Source organism: Pipistrellus kuhlii, unplaced genomic scaffold (assembly GCF_014108245.1).
Source record: "Pipistrellus kuhlii isolate mPipKuh1 unplaced genomic scaffold, mPipKuh1.p scaffold_m20_p_2, whole genome shotgun sequence".
Taxonomy (NCBI): Eukaryota; Metazoa; Chordata; class Mammalia; order Chiroptera; family Vespertilionidae; genus Pipistrellus; species Pipistrellus kuhlii.
The window spans coordinates 50,593,186-50,610,663 of NW_023425515.1; the positions used below are offsets into that span (position 1 = coordinate 50,593,186).

General features: G+C 53.9%; 1 protein-coding gene across 1 annotated transcript in view; it reads right to left on the minus strand.

Moving 5' to 3' along the window:
- The window catches only part of PDIA5 (protein disulfide isomerase family A member 5), an 89,262-nt gene that overhangs the window by 25,730 nt on the left and 46,054 nt on the right, over positions 1-17,478 (minus strand). Inside the window, exons 8-10 of the mRNA XM_036445629.2 lie at positions 13,481-13,548; positions 6,935-7,026; positions 6,771-6,842 (exon numbers count right to left, since the gene is read on the minus strand). Coding sequence (XP_036301522.1) covers positions 6,771-6,842; positions 6,935-7,026; positions 13,481-13,548 — 232 coding nt within the window. The remainder of the gene's footprint in view (positions 1-6,770; positions 6,843-6,934; positions 7,027-13,480; positions 13,549-17,478) is intronic.

Sequence of the window (17,478 nt, forward strand, 5' to 3'; positions counted from 1 at the left end):
AACAGGCAGAGCTCAGAGCACGCCCTGGAGCCTGAGCAGCCCGAGCAAGATGCAGCCCCTGGCGCAGAGGCCCCCCTGGCTGGGCCAGGCTGGCTGCGGGGCTCACCAGGCACCCCCCTGCTGGCGGAGCAGAGGGGTGAGCGGCCTGGCCCTGCCCACCTCCACTGTCCCCTCAAAGCCTCGTGGAAGTGCTTAGCTCATGTCCCAGCACAGATAGCGGGGTGCAGCGATAGCTCTCTGGGCAGATCAGGAAATGTCCCTGCCCCCCAGGAATCTGGAGGTTGGTGAGCTTCTCCTTCAAACGTCCAGCAAACTGGCGAGCACCAATAGCACAGCAGAGTGGCCCTTGGAAAGCTTGCTGTTGTGTTTAGCAGTGCCCCGCAGGCAGGGAACGGGAGAGGGAAGACCACAGGGGAGGGGGGGCCCATGGGGGAGAGGGGGAAAGAGAGAGGCCGGGAAGGGAAAGGGAGGCTGCTGCATGGGTGACCGGTGTGGGAGGAGCTAATGGAGAGGAAGAGGCGGGGGCCAAGCGAACTGGACTGGGGGGACCCTAAGTATGGCAGCATCTGGGGAACATCACAAAGCCTTCCTAGAGACCAGGCCCGGGTTATCTCATTCTCCCCGACGCAGAGCTGGCGCAGAAAGAGTCGCGTGGGGTGAGTCCAAATGCCAGCTCCACCGTCGCTGCCTGCAAAACCTCGGGAGCCCCCAGCCTCTGTGGCGCCTGCTTCCGCCCGGGGTAACGGCGTGCTGGTGTCTACACGGCCAGCGTTCCGCTGTCTGAGCGGGAGGCCCTCAGGTGCCCTCCGTGGCTGGTGACCGAGCTCCCTGGTGCTTTGCTGCCACAAGCACCTTAATTGCCGCTTTGAAAAAAACCATTAGGATGACAAATGTGAAAAGACAACCATTGTTCCCTGCTTCTCAGAGCTGATGGTAGACGTGAAAAGTTCCAGCAGCCAGGGCTGAGGATTTATGAGAGCAATCGGTGGCCAAAACGGAATCCACCACTCCTACCCCACAGTAGGGCCTGGGTGTGACGTTAATCAACCCCTTCCCTCACCCCACCCCCATCCCCTGCCCTCAGAAGCCCTCCTGGTGCTTCTGACTAGGCCCCGCTGGCATCCTCAGTCATCCCGTCCCTGCAATGGGGAGCAAGCGGCAGGGAGATGGCAAACCACTCTCAGCCCTTGTTCGTCCCACAGCCCGTGGGGCTGGTGGCAAAATCAAGCTTCGAAATGTCACCAGCCATACAACGGTCTCAGACCAACACAAAGAAACCCAAATTCCTATGCCTGGAATCAAAATACCAACCCCTCCAAGCCCCCCACGAGAATTTATCTTTACAATACACTAGCACACAGTAAAATCATGTGTATGCAAAGGTATTTGTCGCAGGTGACTCGTCATAGCAAAGACCGAAAATGGCCCAGTGCCATTGGTAAGATGGGTAGGCAGCCTGCAGTCTGTCCACCAGACAGAGGGCCGAACAGGGCAAAGGACCAGGCGGCTGCTCCACTGTCGTTGGCAGACTGCCGGGACACACGGACCAGGCTGTCATGTGCTAACAAATGTGGGAGAGGTTTAATAAATACTTTTTCACACTTGCCCGTGTCTGCATAAAGAAACGAATCTAAGTTGCTACCTCTCAGGGGTAAGAGCAAGGAAACAAGTGGAAGCAAGACTTTTCGGTGTATAATTTTTAAGTATCTTTTAAAAATTAATTATATGAATGGAATGGATATTAAAATGATTAAAATCCGGCAAAGCGTACACACTGAATGCAGAAGCCATGGCTTAGCAGCAGAAGCACCTGCAAACGCCCGAGAAACTTCTAGTTAAACATGGCAGAGAATACACTCCCTAATCACTAACGTAACAGTACAGCTTGTTGTTGCTGTTGTTTGTAAGGATGAACCCACAGGAGAAGAAGGCAACCATTGAAGAGAGAAAAAAGGTCAGTGCTGTTTTAGAAGTTAGAAAAGGACTTAGCCAAACTGAGGGCAGAATCCTGATGGTGGTGCAGAGGGTACAGGATGGGGAGGGGGCAGGAACCACACCGACGTGCAAGGCAAAACTCCAGCGGACCCCCCCCCCCCCCCCCCCCCCCCCCCCCCCCCCCCGAGAAGCGGGGCTGGGGCTGTTGCCCGGGCTGAAAGCAGGAGGCAGCTGAAAGCTTGCGCGGCCAGGCCCTATCCTGCCCCTGCTCTAGCAGCCAGGTGCACAGCCCTCTCCCCGCTCCCACCCCGCAGACAGCGGGAAGCTTACTCTCTGGAGAGGACGGCAGAGTTGGGCACAGTGGTGAGACTTACTGGGAAGAGGGGAATTGAGTACAAGTCTGAGGCCAAACACTATTCCTGAATTACGCTTTTTACTGTCTCTCTCCTTGGAGACTGGGGTTCCCTCTTAGTGTCTCTGTGCCCCTGCACCTAACACACAGCAGATTTCCAGCAAATGCTTTTTAAATGAATGATAGAACGAGAGAAAAATGGTTAATGGAGGAGACCTGGGGAACACAACAACTACCTTTGAATATTTCCGACTGCATCAGGAAAAGAAATTAAGATTTATTTTTCATGGCCCCGAAAAGAAGAACCAACAGCAACAAACAGAAGCCCCAGAGAAAGAACGGCAGCTCACCAGAAGACCGAACCTTCTATCCACAATAGATAAGCGGGAAAGGGAGCTGATTGGGGGTCAGAGGACCTTGGCTTGAGTTCTGTTTCCTCCACTCCAGCTCTACGGGCTCAAGCAACCAACTTGACTTAAAACAAAAGACAGCCCGGCCGGTGTGGCTCAGTGGTTGAGTGTTGACCCATGAACCAGGAGGTCATGGTTTGATTCCTGGTCAGGGCACATGCAGGGGTTTCTGGGCTCAATTCCCAGGAGGGGGAGTGCAGGAGGCAGCTGATCAACGATTCTCTCTCTCTCCCCCTCTCCCTTCCTCTCTGAAATCAATTATACACACACACACACACACACACACATATATATATATATATATATATACACATATATATCTACAAGACAGTATATATGTGGGACTTTCTTTATCTACTCCTCAGGTATATCTGGACAGAAAATGGATGTGAGACAGCACTTTGTAAATTAACAAAGTACGGGGCTTCAGTGGCGCAATCGGTTAGCGCGCGGTACTTATAAAACAAAGTACGACTCAAGTGTTCCTAGACACTCATAACCTAAATCGTAAGAATCCTTCAAACAGGAATGGACAGCCTCAAAATGAGCCACAGCCCTCTCCCCGGGGTGTTTGTGGAGCTGAGCTCACTGCACTGATCCTAGAGGTGATCGAACACTAAAGGGCAGTGCTGGGTCAGACTCACTGACGTTGACACTGCCTTCCCATCCTGAGTCTGAGGTCCCGGGCGGTTCTCACAGATCCTTGCCTGAGGCAAGTGCCCGAGCCATGGAAGAGGAGATGCAAGTCTGAGCCTCACAAGAAAACTCTGTGCTTGTTTTCAGCTCGCTCTGCTGAGTGTAAAAATAAACAGGCAGAAATGGGCGGCTTGGCCGAATGGATTGCCACTTCTGCGTACTCTCCGAGCCCAGGCTGGGGCACGAAGTCTGCAGCGGGGCCTGAGAAACAAGCTGTCAGGAGCCCCGAGGGCCCAGCTGCCATTGCCAATGCATCTACCCACCGGCCCTGGGACACTGGACACAGGACTCCCCGCCCAGCCTCACACTGTGCCCACCCACCAGCGTCACTCGTCGGAGAGCAGGATCTGCACTCTTCTCCCTGAGCTTCTGAAAGTCACCCAGAGAATTAGCCAGGCTGGACCCACCCTCACCCTCCCACCCTGGGCTGCCATCGCCGAGAGCAATGGAGAGGCCCAGGGAAGAAGGGCAGGAAAGCAGGAGAGGTGGGCCACGGCCACCCACCAGGATTTGGGGGAAACCTGGCCAAGACTTAAACTACCGGCACTCAGAGCTGGGTATATGTGTGTGTGTTGGAGGGGAGGAGAATCTAGAAGGAAATTCACCAAAATATCAGAACACATCCCATTATCTTTGGGAAGCGTGTGTGTGGGAAGAGAAGAGGGGTTATCTTTTTGTTGTTTAACTATATTTTTAAGTCTTTCTAAAACAACATATCTTGCCGAGACCGGTTTGGCTCAATGGATAGAGTGTCGGCTTGGGGACTGAAAGGTCCCAGGTTCGATTCCGGTCAAGGGCATGTATCTTGTTGCGGGCGCGTCCCCGGTGGGGGGTGTGCAGGAGGCAGCTGGTCGATGACTCTCTCTCATCGATGTTTCTGGCTCTCTATCTCTCTCCCTTCCTCTCTGTACAAAATCAATAAAATATATTAAAAAATAAATAAATAAATAAAATAAAACAACATATCTCACTTCAATAGCCTTAAAATCTAATTTTAAAAGAGTTTTAAACAAGTAACCCAGTTGGGCAGCACAGTGGCATTGCTAGTTCTTGCCGGGTGTGAGTTGAGGCAGCTCATCGGGGTCTTTCCGGAGGCCGTCTCCTTGTCCACCGTGCTGGGGGAGTGGGCTGTGTGTGTCCCTGGACTCAGTGACCAGGTGGCTGGGCATCTCTGGATGGGTTGCCAGGGAGACCCAGATGCTACCTGCCTGGAATTATCCCACCAACCTGGAGACCCCAGGGTGAGCCGGCGCTGCTAACAAGGCGGGTGAGGAGAGGGAGGGGTGGTGGAGCAGTGGGAAGTAGGGAGGCACCCACCCATGACACAGACCTGGAGGCAGCCCTGAGGTTCAGGCTGGAGCCCAGATAGGTGAGGAGCTGGGCGGGCGTGTGCAGACAGCAGGGGTAGTGGGGACAGAGAGGCAGGCCACAGGAGGAGATAATAATCTGCCTCAGAAACGCCACAGATAACGATACCGGTTTGGCTCAGTGGATAGAGCGTCGGTCTGCGGACTGAAAGGTCCCAGGTTCGATTCCGGTCAAGGGCATGTACCTTGGTTGCGGGCACATCCCCAATAGGGGATGTGCAAGAGGCAGCTGATCGATGTTTCTCTCTCATCGATGTTTCTAACTCTCTATCCCTCTCTCTTCCTCTCTGTAAAAAATCAATAAAATATATTAAGAAAAAAAAAAAAAAAAAAGAAATGCCACTGATAGGCTTCCCTTGCCTATGGTTAGCAATTCTCAATATGTTTGTTTTTTTAAAACCAAACCTATCCTTTCAAAAAGACATGAGCCTATGCTGAAACCAGAAAAGGTTAGAGCGGCCTCAGAAACAAGGAAAAAGGAAGCAGGCAGATTTCTGTGCTCTGGTGACAAATGAGACTGTTGTCTGCTGAAACCTCCCAACGCGGAGCTCCTGGCTGCAGGAGCGGACACGGCCGTTATCGAGTGGAAAAGGAAGACGAGGGCGGCGAAGGCCCAGGCTGAGACAATGAACATGTGTCACGGGCAGCTGCCCTCTTGGGCAGGGGCTGGAAACGAGGGGACAGATGGGGAGAGAGATAGGAAACACTCCAAGAAATCATAGACCCTGCATAAACACGATGCTATCGTTGTGTTTCATCTCCCGGGCCCCTGGGCACCGGCAGAGGACTGAGGGTTTCAGCTTTTAGAATTGAATACAGTTTATGTTTCTTGTGGAGTTTTTTCTTTGATATAACATTCACCCTCTTCTCCCTTTCTGAAAGCACACGTTTTCCACCTCCACATTTTGGAGACGATTCTTTAAGCCTGGGCCCCTCAGGTAATGATGTCAACAAATGTCCACCAGGCTGGCCACGAGGGAGGGGCTGACCAGAATTCCCGAAGTGGGAGCTGCTACCAGATGGCGGTGACGGTGGGAACTGCGGCTGGGGGGCCCTGGCCCTGTAGCGTGTCAGCTGCAGACGGTAGGACAAGCTACTTGATCACTGTGCTCCGTTACCTCGTCCTTACAAGGGTAATAGCCATATTTCCCCCTCAGGGCTGTTCTGAGGACTAGAAGAGAATGCACCTAAAGTGCTTAGAACAGTGTCAGCCACAAAGTGGAGCCCCCACAATGTCAGCTGGGATTATGCAAAACTGACCACACAGCGGTTGTGACTGGTAAGTGCAAACTGGGCCAAGCAGGAAGCAAGCAGGTGAGCGCTCAGCGGGGCCTGCCTGGGAGGCTTCCGGGAGAGGTGGCCCCATCCCCGCTCCCCATCCCCGCACAGCCAGGGCCCAGCCATCACGCCAAAGTCAACGCTGAGCACGAGGGGCCTTCGGGTGAGGGGGTGCTATGGGGTATTAAGGGCCTAATCACATTGCCAAACGGGGACCACGAGGCTGCGAAGAAGCAGTGTCTGTGGGGAGCGCAGGGTGAAGAACAGCCAAGCGCTCTGCTCGCCTGCGGCATCAGAACACGTCTAGTAGCTGCACAGCACCTGATACGGTGCTATGTTTGAAATAAGCACACCGATGACAATTCTATTTTCAGAGAGACCTACAGTGACAGGTCTCAAACCTGGCACCTGGTGAGAAACATGTCTATCCACGAGACCGATCGTATAAGGAAAAAAAAAAAAAACTATCTGAAATGCGATCATCACAGCCAAAATCACACCACACCCTCCCAACCCCTGCATCCTAAACTCAGAGCCTCCCCATCCTCCCACGTAGATGCGACTCAGAAACAGCGGTGTGGGCAGTGGGACAGGCCCTCCTCTTTCCTCGCCCTCGTCCTCAAACCGCAGCCAGAGCCCTAGGACCAGGGACCACCCTGGGGCCTGGCGGATGCCCCTCCCTCAGGGCACCAGCTCCCCCGCCCCCCGCCTGCAGGCAGATGCCCAACTTACTTCTTCAGCCACTCCACAATGTCCTCGGCGGTGGACCCGTAGTTCTCATACTGGAACAGAAACCGTCCTTTCCTGTGAAACGTGGGGAGACAACGTGGGCTCGACCGGGGATGCAGATGTCGCGGGGGAGGCGGCGGGCACCCGCAGGGAGGGAGGGCACTCACTCGAAGTAGCAGATGGTGGGGTAGCCCTGCACGTTGTACTCCTCCTTGATGTTTTCAAACTCCGAGGGGTAGACGTTCATCCCGGCCAGCACCTCGGATTGAAGAGAGAACCACCTGTCCACCCTCTGCCCAGCAGACACCTCACCTTGTCCATGTGCCTCCTGTCTGGCTGCCCCACCAAAAGCGATGGGGACCTAATGAATAGGACACAGGCCCTGAAACAGAGGTGCAGCCCTGGGCAGCAGGGAGCAGGGCGAGCGGGGCCGGCTGGGAATGACGGCCGAGCGCTCTGGGAGAGGCGCCTGGGCCCCAGTGCTGCCCTTCACACAGATGTCTTTCAAGAACATCCCAGAGCGGAGACAAGGCTCTGGGGTTTGAGGAAGAAACCTGGCCTTGCTACTATAATAAGTCCTGGAAGGGGACCCCGGCCACCAAGGACAGATTAGGCCTCTTCTTCACCCGTGTCAACTCTACTCCCAAATGGTGGGGTCACCAGGCAGCCACGCCACCATATCCGCAGACACCTTCCTGGATCCCTCATGGCCCGTCCGCCTTGGCTTCCTGTGCAACATCCGTGTGGTTCTCAGGATGACCGCCTGCCTACCTCTTCTCTCTCCAGACCCTGCCAGGCCTCCCCAACTTCCTCCTCCTGTCTGGGACCATCACCCACCGCCTGGCCTGACCACCATCTCCGAAGGCTGAACATGCTCTGGTGGCCGGGGCCCACATAGCCAGCACCCCTGCCTGGGAAAGAGCTTCAGTGGCTGCTATTGACGACAGGGCTGCTCTCAGAACGACCCCGAGCAGGGTCCCCTAAAACATCTTTCCTAAAACAGAAACTTCTTTCTCCAGGGCGGGATCAGGTGCCCAGAAGGAGGACTCGGGATCTGTTCCCCATGAGAGAATGGAGATGGAGGGGCTGTTCCCCATGAGAGAATGGAGATGGAGGGGCCAGACGCAGGAAGGCTGTTTCAGAGAGCAGGCGGCGGAGAGGACACGGGAAAGGAAGTCCGAGAAAGCCAGTGGCAGTTACGGAGGAGCAAGAGGAAGCCCAGGAAGCTGGCTTCTGCTGAATAATATGTAAGGAAGCATGGGAAGAGAAAAAGGTAAGCAGCTATTTCATTGGACAATGAACTTCATTCAGGAGACTGCCTCAACGTCCGAGTCGTGTGACTTTGGGCCAGTCACTAGCTGTTGCTGAGTGAGGTCTGGAAGATGCGGGCGATCAGACTAACACAGGGCTTTTAGGAGAGCTGAATGAGATGATCCACACCCGAGATTTTAGCACAACATTTGTGCTCAATAATCAAGTTCTTCATTTCCTGCCAAATTCTCCCAGTGCGGCAGCCACCTGTGCCTCTGACGTCTCCATTCCTAGAGGCATCGGAACTAGCCTTTCTTACTGTTTTGGGTACCTCGCACAACGCCTGGCAAACAGTGGGCACACAATAAATGCTTGCTAAACCACTGGGGTTACACCCCCCCCCCCCCCCAGCCCGTTTTGGGATGCTGCAAAAAAAAAAAAACAACAGGAAAAATAAGCCTGAAACAGAACTTACTCGAAGCCCTGGGACCCTTGAGAAGCCACGCTGCTCATTTCGCCAGACTGATTCAGCAACCTTTTCCAGGAATAATTGTCTACTTTAAAGTTCTTTCCTTTTTATGTCTGATTCATCTCCCTAGTGTCAGTGCACATTCACCATAAGATTAATCTTCCATATCCTCCTCTTCCATTACATCACTCCCGTGCACAAAACCTTTCCATCCCATTGAGTACCGGCTAACGTCTAAGTTCACACTCAAAGACACACACTCCCACCTCATGTCTGAGTTCTCTCTTACAAAACCCTTCCCTGCACACCTGCTAGGGTCTAGACTTTTTCTTCTCCCAGGAATGGGACAGGTTGAGATTTTTGCACAGGGAGGAAGTTGGACTGAGTTCTGTCTAAGGCAGCAGTTGCCAACCGGTGGTCCAAGAACCACTGATGGTCCACGAGGTCCGAAAGGTTGGCAACCGCTGGTCTAAGGCACCTCGCAGACAAGCAGTGAACCACAGGGGCGAGGAGGAGGGCTCAGGGTCAGGAGGCTGGGTTTGAATCCCAGTTCCCCACATAGTAGATGCAGTTCCTTGAATAACACGGTTGTCTCTGTGCCTCAGTTTCCTCACCTGCGGTCACCTCCTGTGGATGCTGTGAAGATTAAATGAAATAGTACAAGGATCTACAACACCCAGAACACACTGTATGTTAGGTCTTCTCAGCAGTACTGCCAAGAGGCTCTGCAATTCTGGTCTCATTTGCAGAACACACACGGTGCCCCCGTTTTGCGTCTTCCAATCCCTTGGCTTAAGGTGCTCACTCGCCATCTCTCGACTCCCACCGGAGACTCATTCATCCTCAAGGCAAATCAAATCTCAACTTCCCCGGCAGCTTTTCCAAACCACTTCTGCTTATAATGAACTACAAATTCCCTGAATTCCTGTAGCACTTCTAGACCACTTTGGGGACATTTCTTAGTTAAAAAGATACATATTTTTTAAACAACTTCGTAGGAGGTTGCGAAGTTGAATGAGGCAAAACTGGTCTCACCCTAAGGAGAAGCTGGGGCCACGGCGCCTGGCACTGAGCCATGAGTGCCTGGGGCCATCCTGTTGGCACCAGATGCTCTTCCTCATGTTTAGCCCACGTTGTGACAGGATCACGGAAGCTCCATAAGGCAGTGACATGTGAACTAGAGCCCACAAGAGGGTCAGATTTCCACAGACATTCCGGAAGATAAAGAGGCGGCTAAACAAAACAAGATTCGGCCCTAGGAACCCATCAATTGATGAGCTGCAGGACATAGAAGGGCATGATGAAGGCTGGATGAGTTTGCTGAGGTCACTGGAAGACTTGTACGCCTAGGAAACCAGACTTTATTCAGGAGGTGCTGGAGAGCTACGGCGGGCTTCCCGGCTGCATTCTTTAAGTAGAGAGGTTGAGCTGCCCGAGAAAACCATAGATCAGGGAGACAAGTCAACGGTCTTTGTTTTGGCGACAGCCCTGTGTGAGTGAACTGGGGCCTGACCCGGAATGGGGGCAGAGAGAGGCGGGAGGGAGGCCGTGAGGGGGAGATGTGTGACGATGCCCTGGCACGTTGGCAGAGGAACCTGGGGTACTCAGGAGGGCCGTGAGGAGACGCGGGCAGTCTGCCAGGTGGGAAGATACAGAATTTTATTTTGGACATCCTGCATCTGGAGCACAGGGAGGAAAATCCGGTCCAAGATGTCAACCAGGCAGTCTGGCACCAGAGTTTAGGGACTTGGGCTGCTTAGAGCTACATTATGTTGAAGCTACGGAGGTAGATAAGCTCACTGAGGGAGAGGCCGTAATGAGATAAGGAAAGCGCAGCGCCAGGCCCTTGCTCCAGCGTGCTACAAATAAATAAATAAATAAATAAATAAATAAATAAATAAATAAGAGGGCGGAAAGCAGCACCGAGGGAGCACCCCCGTCTAGTGGAACAGCAAGCATGGAGCAGCGGGGGGGGGGTCAATCATCTGTATCTATAAAGTGTCTGTAGGTGCCAGACCTGTCTCCACCCTCCAATGAGGTAGGCAGGCTTACCCTGATCTCCCCATTTTACAGATGGGGAAGTGGAGGCTCCAAGGCCCTTTGCCAAGATCTCCCCGATGGTTAGTGAGAATCTGATTTGCACAAATCTGTCACCACGACCGACCCGTTTCACAGTGTTCGCACCCAGAGGGTCCATCGTGGCCAAGGTTAACAAGAGACAGTGTAGATGTGGATCTGGCAAGGCTGGGAAAAGAAGGCAGACGGGGACAGGCTCATTCTGTTGGTGGCTCTGATCAGGGAGCAGCTTCCCCTGCTAACGAGGATGTCAATTAGCAGTAGATGGGGCAGACAGCGATGATTCACCAGACGTCGGTGACAGCACAAAAGAGGCAGACCTCAGTCTGGAAAATGGCAAAGGCTGCACATCCCTGACCTGGCTTGGCTTCCGCCTTAATGATATCATCAGGTTGGATACCTCCCAAGACATCTGTAGGAGAGGCAGATTTATGACCCCTGCCATAGACACGGCCAAAAAGGGCTCAAAGATGACAAAGATGAAAGGGAGACAGAAGGCGTTAACCCAGCTGGGTTTCAGCAATGGTGAGGGAGCGAGCTTTTGATTTCTGGGGACTGTCAGCCCATCTCCCCTGTGTGTGAGGACAGAAAGGAATCCACGCCTCTCATCACCCCGTTTCTGAGGAGCTGTGGCTGCACCAAGTGCTGGGGCTTCCAGCTCCCTCCTACAGGGGGTGGTGTCCATGGTGACCAGCACCCTCCCCCTTGAGGGAGCTGCGAAAGGGTGAGAACTTCTCAAAGGAAAGCAGAAACTAAGGGGAAAACAAAACAAGATAAACCTCAAACAAGAAAAGAGAGATGCAAGGAAATGGCTGAGTTCACATGACATGGATGCCTTAGGTCGAGGTAACTGACAGCTGGCCAATCTTGGTACCTGGACAACCTCACTGCCTTTCCTGTAACGTGGTCTAGGGAACTGGAAGACTCACATTTTCTGTTTCTTGACCGGACCCCAAGCACCCTAGCAGAAGTGACCTGAGGGCTGCCCTTGTAAAAGAGCCTGGTGTGAACCCAGGGCCAAGGGGGCAGGCCTGGGTGCCAGGAACATCCTTCCCACTTTGTCCTTGTTCTTAGTAACGGATGCTCTGAATTCCGTTAAAAAGGGGAGCATTACTTTCATGTAAGTAAGAGCTTATCAGGAATAGCAAACCACTCACCCATTCACCTGTTTATCAGCACTGGGTACCTACTAATGAACTTGGCTCTGAGCTCTGTGCGCCTGAAGCAGACACGAATCAAACAGAGCCCCTGAGCTCAAGAAGCTCACATTTCAGTGAGAAAAATCATAATGAGTGTCAACTGGTGAGCAAAGGGATGCAGAACAAAAGAAGGGCAGACCCGGCCGTGTGTGGCGGGGACAAACTCTGTGGGCGTGCGGGAGAGGCCACTGGGGTTGACAGGTAGATGCAGCAATGGCTGAGAACCCTCCAGAAGGTGCCCGAGACTGGCACCGAGACTTTGCCTGCTTTGAACGGACTGGCCAGGTAGTCTGTGATCTGGTTGGGGCTGGAGCTGTTTACCTTCCACTGCACCAGAGTTGGAAATTGAGCCGAGCAGTTTTCTGCGTGTATGCAGGGGCAGATAGGGAGAATGTGGTGGGTAATTAAGTCTTTTCTCCGGGCGAAATCATCTTAAAATATGGTATCTACTGAGGCCCCAAAATGTGATGCGAAACGTCCCCAGAGTGATGTATGTGTGCCCCACGGCCAAATGTCTCCAGGCAAGTTGCTAAAAATTGACTCGTGAGAACCAAGCAGGACCTCGGTAGCCCCAGAATGAGGTCAGAAGAGAAAGTGCTGCTCTTGGCAGCCCGACCCTGCGGCCGCCCAGCCGCGCTGTCGCTGTCGCCACACCCAGGTGCTGCCCCTGACACTTTCCGAGCTGACTTTGAACTACTCACCAACTTCATTTGACCCCTAAAGGTCACGATGCAGTTTTAAGGCTCAGAACGTCCTGCGTGGGACTTGGGCTGGCCCCCGGAGATGTCCTCACGATGGCCTTCCATCAGAGGCGCATGGATTTTCCCAGGCCCCCGAGGAGCTAGCTGTTGTGTTGTTTTTTTGTTGCCACCAAGAAACCTCTCCACCCGCTCCCGCCCCCAAACCCAAACCCTCTGTGGGTGAGGGTACACGGAGAAATGGACAGACACAGGCACAGAAGAGCCAAGCCTGGCAGGGTGGGGGACACAGAGCCGGCCAGGACCACTAGTGACTGATCCTCAGCCCTGGGCGAGGTCTGACCGCCCGGCACCCCTCCTCTCTCACTGTTCCTACTGCTCCGCAGGCCGTTTCCTCAGTGGCCCCTTCCCCCCTCACATCCCCTCAGAAACACCTTGTGTGTGGTCTGCCCTGCCCTGCACACCCTGCACATGTTCCTTCTGGGCCTAGGGCTCCAGCTCCCACCACCTGGGCTGCCTCCTTTTCATCATTCTCCCACCTCCCGGGAGCCCTGGCAGCCTGGGTAGGAGATGGCCTTGGGAACCTGCTTCTGCCTCCAGCTGCCACTGGTATCACTGGACCCCTTACTTTGCTCCGGGGCTCCCCGTCATCAGGAGCCTCGGCCCGCATTGGAGCCCAGCCCCAGTCATTCTTGACCCCGACGGTCTGCTGTTGGCACCGTCCTCCCCCCGGCAACACCCCCGTGCTTCCTGCTGTTTTCTTAGCTATTTCGTTACTGGCCTTTGACAGATGCCAAACTCTCCTGGTCCCAAACTCCATGGAGTCAGTTTTCAACAGTCCCCGAGGACAGGTGTCTGAGCCACACACCAGGGCAGCAGGGGCAGCAGCATAGGATAAGTCCCCCTCATGATTTCAAAACCTGCCCTCCCCCTTCCTTCCCTCCTGCCCCCGCCCCTGCTCCATGGCATCCCCCCAGCCGGGAAGCAGCCAGCCCCGCCTGGCCCATGGGCCTCACTTACAAAGTGGCCTCGCAGCTGGGTGGCAGCCTTCTGGAAATGCGGCATTATCCTCTTGCACATGCTGCACCCTGGTCACCAATGGGAGGAAAACCAAACTTGGTTACTGTGGGTGCTGGGCGCTGCGCCCCGCCCTCCCTCCCTTCAGGGCCACCTCTATCCACAAACGTGAACCCAGCCTCCAGGAACACACACGAACTGGAGGCAGAGGTGCTGCCCCCGCAAAGAGCTTGCATTCATGAAACAGGACAGAGCCCAGCAGTGACAACGCACGTGCGAGGGACGAAGCACACGTGACACAGCTGGAGGAGGGCAAGGCACTGAATCACTGAGAGCTGACAGGGAGCTCCAGAGGAATTCCGGGGACCAGACCCGGGGCCAGGAGAACACCGGCTTTATGCACAGCTGGGAGCCTCCCCTCACCACCCAGCCAGGGCTGCAATGGAACCTGGATCAAACATCATTGGGAAAACACGCAACCACAGATACAATGACCTCTGGGACTTCCGTGCCTCTTCTCCTTCACTAACAAGGATAACTGCTCAGGGACGGGAGGCGGGCCTGCCATGGAAAAGCTGGCTGCTGGCCCCGTGGGAAGGGCGCCAGGCCAGGATGACACGCCGCAAGTCCCCATCTTCCCTCCACTTGCTGGATGGAAGTCATCCCTGGACATGTCAAGTTCTCTCTGCTCCTTCTGGCAAACGAGGAGGTTGGACTGGACAGTTCCGACATTGAAGGATTCTGTGATGTTCTTGACTCAGCCCTCTCTGCGGTTCTGTGGTTGGCCAGTCACAATCCTCTCCTGGGATGGTGAAGCCAGGCCCAAACATCCACTACTACTTCTGAGTGACCTTGATTTAAAGCCGCCTCCTCCCTCCAACTAGAGCGGCCACACATCAGTGTGGGGCCTGCAGAACAGCAGCACCATTTCCTCAGATGTGGACATGCTGACGTGTAAGCCACGTTGCTGCAAAGCAGGCTTTGAGATGCATCCGAAGGCTGCAGACACCAAAGCTGCCCGGAACCCATTAGGCTGGATCTCATCTCAGCATGGCATGGAGCAGACAGGGCAGGCGGCAGCAGGTTGACAGGTCTAATCTGTGTTTAGTGAATGACTGGGCAGGTGTGGGCAAAGAGACAGAGACACTGGGGAGCTGGCAGCAGGTCAAACTCCCCAGGACCACCCGAACCTCAGAATACCATGTCTACTGGACAAGGTGTGATGCACAATACTTTGACACAAAACTCTCAAAATGCCCATGACCCCCTCCCTGACATTCCTGCCTGGCAGACAGATGCACACCCTCTCCCCCAGCATATTAGGCCTGGGCTGCAGTTCAGGCTCAGATTCAGGGAGACTAGGAGAGCAGAAGCTGTGGCGAGGTCAGGTCGCAGGGTGACCCCAGGCATCTGCCTGGACGGTGTGGGTCAGTGGTTGAGCATCGATCTGTGAACCAGGAGGTCATGATTTGATTCCTGGTCAAGGCACTTGCCCAGGTTGCGGGCTCCATCCCGTGTGGAGTGTGCAGAAAGCAGCTGATCAATGACGCTCTTTCATTGGTGTTTCTATCTCTCTCCTTTTCCCTTCCTCTTTGAGATTAATAAAGATAAACAAATAAAAGAGATGTGCCCTCCCCAGGTGCTGCCACCATAAGCACAATCCCACAGCGTCATGAAGGAAGCAATGTGACACTTGTCAGGGGACATATGCAGCTCTCACTGTGGATCCTGAGGGCAGGACCAGGCCCCACTTCACTGGACACCGTCCTCCACCAGGTGGATCCGCCCAGGGGGGATGCCGGGAGGCTGCTCGGCAGAGGAAGGAGCACAGCTCTGGGAGCATCTCCCCTGGACTATTCGCTGCCTAGATGGCCCTGGGCTACTCACATAAGAGGCCTGGGCCTCCGCTTCCCTACCTGCGCAGTAGAAACAGCACCTGCCCTGCAGGCTGAGGGTCCGAGCTGGGCATCCAGCAGGGGACGCTCAGGCAGCACCAGGCCTGAGGGCTTGCCCTCTGGCCCACGAGGAAAACACTTCCACAGGGAACGGAGTAGGTCCTTTCACAACCCAGGGGAGAAAAGAGACGGCACACGTGCAGCCCTTCGCCCACTTTTACTCGGTAACTTGACAAGATGGACTCTGACGCCCACTGTAATACATTCATCTATCAGGAGCCTAATTTATTACCTGTCCCCACAGGTGCAGCCTCTCTCTTCCAGCTCTGTCCCCGTCTACAGCCTGCAGCAACATGACCGCCCAAACCCTCAATTGAGTGGTGAGTCGGCCAACTGCCCCTGTGGATGGAGGCCAGCAGGGGGAAGAAGTAGTGGGGGGAGAGGTCACGCCAGTTACCAAAAATAGAGCCGGTACCTATCTGAGCTCATCTTCCCGCTGATTCAATGGGAGGCAGGGGAAGAGTAAGACTAATTAGCCGTTTCAAACCCTAAAAGTTAGGGCAGGGGTCGGCTCACAAGCTGCAGTTTGCCGTCTGTTGACTAATGAGTTTGCCGACCACTGTCATATACTACCCTTTACCGCTTTGCACACAATATGCCACAATTGCCTAATCCTCACAACTTCCAACTCCATGGTAACATTTAGTCTAGCAGTGATCGGCAAACTCATTAGTCAACAGAGCCACAGTTTGCTGACCACTTGGTTAGAGCAGTCGGCCTATTATTTTCTCGTTATTTCAGTCAACAAACATTCACTAAATAAACCGTAGGTCCTGGGGACCCAGATTCCTTGTCACAAGTAAAGGCTCCCACAGCCTCTGGGTTCTTTAACCCCCAATATGGTCAAAGGGTCAGAGGCCTGAAAGGCTCCCCAGTTAGAGAATTGGTGTGTGTCCCAGGCATAAGCTCACTTATGAGGCCATGGAAGACTTGAATGTCTGAGTAGAATAAAAGCACAACTGTGTTTCATTAAAAACAACAAAAAAGAATACAGGGTTTCTCACCTAGGACCCAGGAGAACATCTAATCTGATCCCACCACCACCACCACAAATCTGAACTTCACTGCTGTGCATTTTCTTCCTCCCTCCCCTACTAATTGCTGTGACACCAACAAGGAACCTAACTTCTCCTACCCAGCTTTCCACTATGATGATAATCACCACGCTGGCATCTCTGCCCTCTGTGATGAGTAGGATGGGCACACTGCCAGACAGCCTTGGAGTGGGTGAGAGGGATGACACATTCAGATGCAAACTGCGAGGAAACCACTCTCAGTTAGGGATGAACAGGTGTCATTATACCGATCCTGTAGTTATGCCAGGATCCTGCTTGTGACATGTGCTATATACTGACAGACACTGTTTTAGTCTCACTTAGCCAGTGTGTTGATTCCTGAGGGTTCGGACATGAACCAAAGGAGGGGGCTCATGTCCTCAAGGGGTTGTGTAGGCTGGACAATCCTGAAGCAATTCACAGGTAGGCAGTTAAAAAGACCCCTCCAAAGAGAAACAAAATGGGGTGAAACCAACCAGTGAATGTTATAAAGAAAACTAGAGGCCTGGGGCATGGATTCATGCACCAGTGGGGTCCTCGGCCTGACCTGCAGACATCCCCAGAGGGGGTCCCAGATTTCAAGACAGCACAGGCCAAATCGAGAGATCCCACTGGTGCACGATTAGGGCCAGGGAGGAACTGCAAGAGGGCTCCAGGGCACATCCAGCCCATCTCGACAAATCCTGATTGGCCCAACCCCAGCAGCAAGCTAACCTACATGTCGGAGCATCTGCCCCCTGATGGTAAGTGCATGTCATAGCTATCAGTCAAACAGTTGAATAGCTGACCAGTTGCTTGGGCTCATATATATATATATGACCTGGGGTTAAAGTATGGAACACTCTAGGCAGAACCAGGTGTTCTAGGAAGAGGCACAGGCCAGTGAGGTGTCTGTGGGGAGGGCAGATGGGGCCACACAGTGATCAACATAAGCTGAGAGAGGCTGTTGTCGTGGTGACTAGCCCCAGGTCAGGCAGGACCACCAGAACCC